Source organism: Gekko japonicus, unplaced genomic scaffold (genome assembly GCF_001447785.1).
Source record: "Gekko japonicus isolate JY-2015 unplaced genomic scaffold, Gekko_japonicus_V1.1 scaffold681, whole genome shotgun sequence".
Taxonomy (NCBI): domain Eukaryota; kingdom Metazoa; phylum Chordata; class Lepidosauria; order Squamata; family Gekkonidae; genus Gekko; species Gekko japonicus.
Genome location: NW_015165254.1, coordinates 694,011 through 695,784, shown reverse-complemented (window position 1 = coordinate 695,784; position 1,774 = coordinate 694,011). Strand labels below are relative to the sequence as shown.

At 45.2% G+C, this 1,774-nt stretch overlaps 1 protein-coding gene across 1 annotated transcript in view; it reads right to left on the bottom strand.

Moving 5' to 3' along the window:
• Window positions 1–280: 280 nt before the first annotated feature.
• The window catches only part of ZFP36L2 (ZFP36 ring finger protein-like 2), a 3,616-nt gene continuing 2,122 nt past the window's right edge, over window positions 281–1,774 (bottom strand). Inside the window, exon 3 of the mRNA XM_015410159.1 lies at window positions 281–1,763. Within this exon, the coding sequence (XP_015265645.1) occupies window positions 1,266–1,763 (498 nt within the window). The 3' untranslated portion in view covers window positions 281–1,265. The remainder of the gene's footprint in view (window positions 1,764–1,774) is intronic.

Below are 1,774 nucleotides of genomic sequence, written 5' to 3'. Positions count from 1 at the left end.
TAATGAAATAAATATTACATACAATCTCTTAAATTAAGAATTTTACTCATTTACAATAAAATAACCAAGTGAAGTTACAAAAAGGCATATATTACTGTGAAAAGAACACACTCCACATTTTGCCGATTAATAATGGCAATCATAATTTAAACATAATAAAAGAATATATATCTATTGCTTTTCATCATACCCGATAAATACAGTATGAACAAATTACCAATGTATACTTTTCACAAGATAATAAATAAGTTAAATAGTTTCATATTTGAGTTGTGCAGTGACTTGCGCAATCAACTCAGACAGCTAAAAAAATTAAAAAATCAGCAGTTATTCGCCAACAATTACAAACTAAACTCAGTTGAATGCTTCCAAATAAAGCAACAAAAATTGTTCTAAGCCAAACATCCACTAAGTGGTGGCAATGGAACCAATATTAAACTTTGGAATGGAAGTTTTAGCATGTTAAAATATATATAGGTATATAAAAAACTAGAGTGTTGTTATCAAGGCATATTCTTGGCAGGATGTTGGATTTTTCTTTTAAAAGCTTATACATTTAGTATATTTAAATTTGATTGAAAGGCAACCCCCCCCTTAAATTATTTTTTGTTATATATAGACCTGGAGGAACCTGGAATGAAGAGTTCATGGGCCTCCAGATTGATTGTTAATCCATGGGGGAGTAGGATTGGGTATATTTGCTAAGGCTCCTTTCACCCTTTGTCTCCTGCCCTCCCCACATAAACATTTGAAGATGGAATGGCTGCTGGTGCCATACATTAAACTAGTCTCCAAAGGGGGAAGGGAAAAAAGAAAAAGAAAAAATCCTCTCCTTCCAAAGTCTTTTTAAGATATAAAAATAGGATTGTTCTGTGATGACATCATTTTCCTTTCAATTTTAACTCTTTTGTTCATATCGTGATAAAAAGAAAAAAAGTTTTTGCTTCCTCGTCTCTTTCTGAATTTGCTCAGCAAAGGATATTTTTCTTTCAAAAAATGCACACTGAAAAGGAAAAAAAAAAAGACTGCAACAAAAAAGAAGGTAGGTATGTGCGAGCTTGGCTAGTTTCTGGCAGCTGTTGCAATCTCTGCTCCTGTTGGAAAGGCAAGGCAAAGAAGAGAGCGGGTAGCTGCCCCCATTGAGGAATGACCCCCAAGAGACCTTACAAATAAAATAAAAAATACACTTGGCGAGGTCCTCAAAGATTTGACAATTCGGGGAAGATTCCCTCGCCCCTCCCACCCCACTTTCTTCTCCTGCCTCCTTAGTCGTCGGAGATGGAAAGGCGGCTGAAAATGGGCAGGCGCCTGCCCGAGTCCAGGCTGGGGGACTCCGACCCGCTGAGGCTGCCGGAGCTGAGGGAGCCGCTCAGGTAACTCTCTCGGTCGGAAAGCGAATCTGGAGGGCTCGGAGGGGCGTCAAACACGGGCGACTCGGAGAGACGCCGCAGAGGCTGGAAGCTGAAGGGGGGCGAGGCGGGAGGGCCGGGCGGCGGGCAGCAATTCCCCCCTCCTCCTCCTCCTTGCTGGTGGCAGCGGTAAAAGGCGGCCGCGTTGGGGAAGCAGCCCGGCTGAGGCGGCGGGGCGTGGAGGGCGAGAGGCGCGATGAGGCTGCCCAGCTCTTGCCCCGCGGAGAAAGCAAAGGCGTTGTTGGCGCAGGACGGCGAGGCCACCAGCTCCTCGCAGTAGGAGCCTCCCGAGGCGGGCGGCGGCGGGGTGCGGGACCCGCCGGGACTCTCCAGGAGTAGCGCCGCCGCCGCCGCCTCCAGCCCTC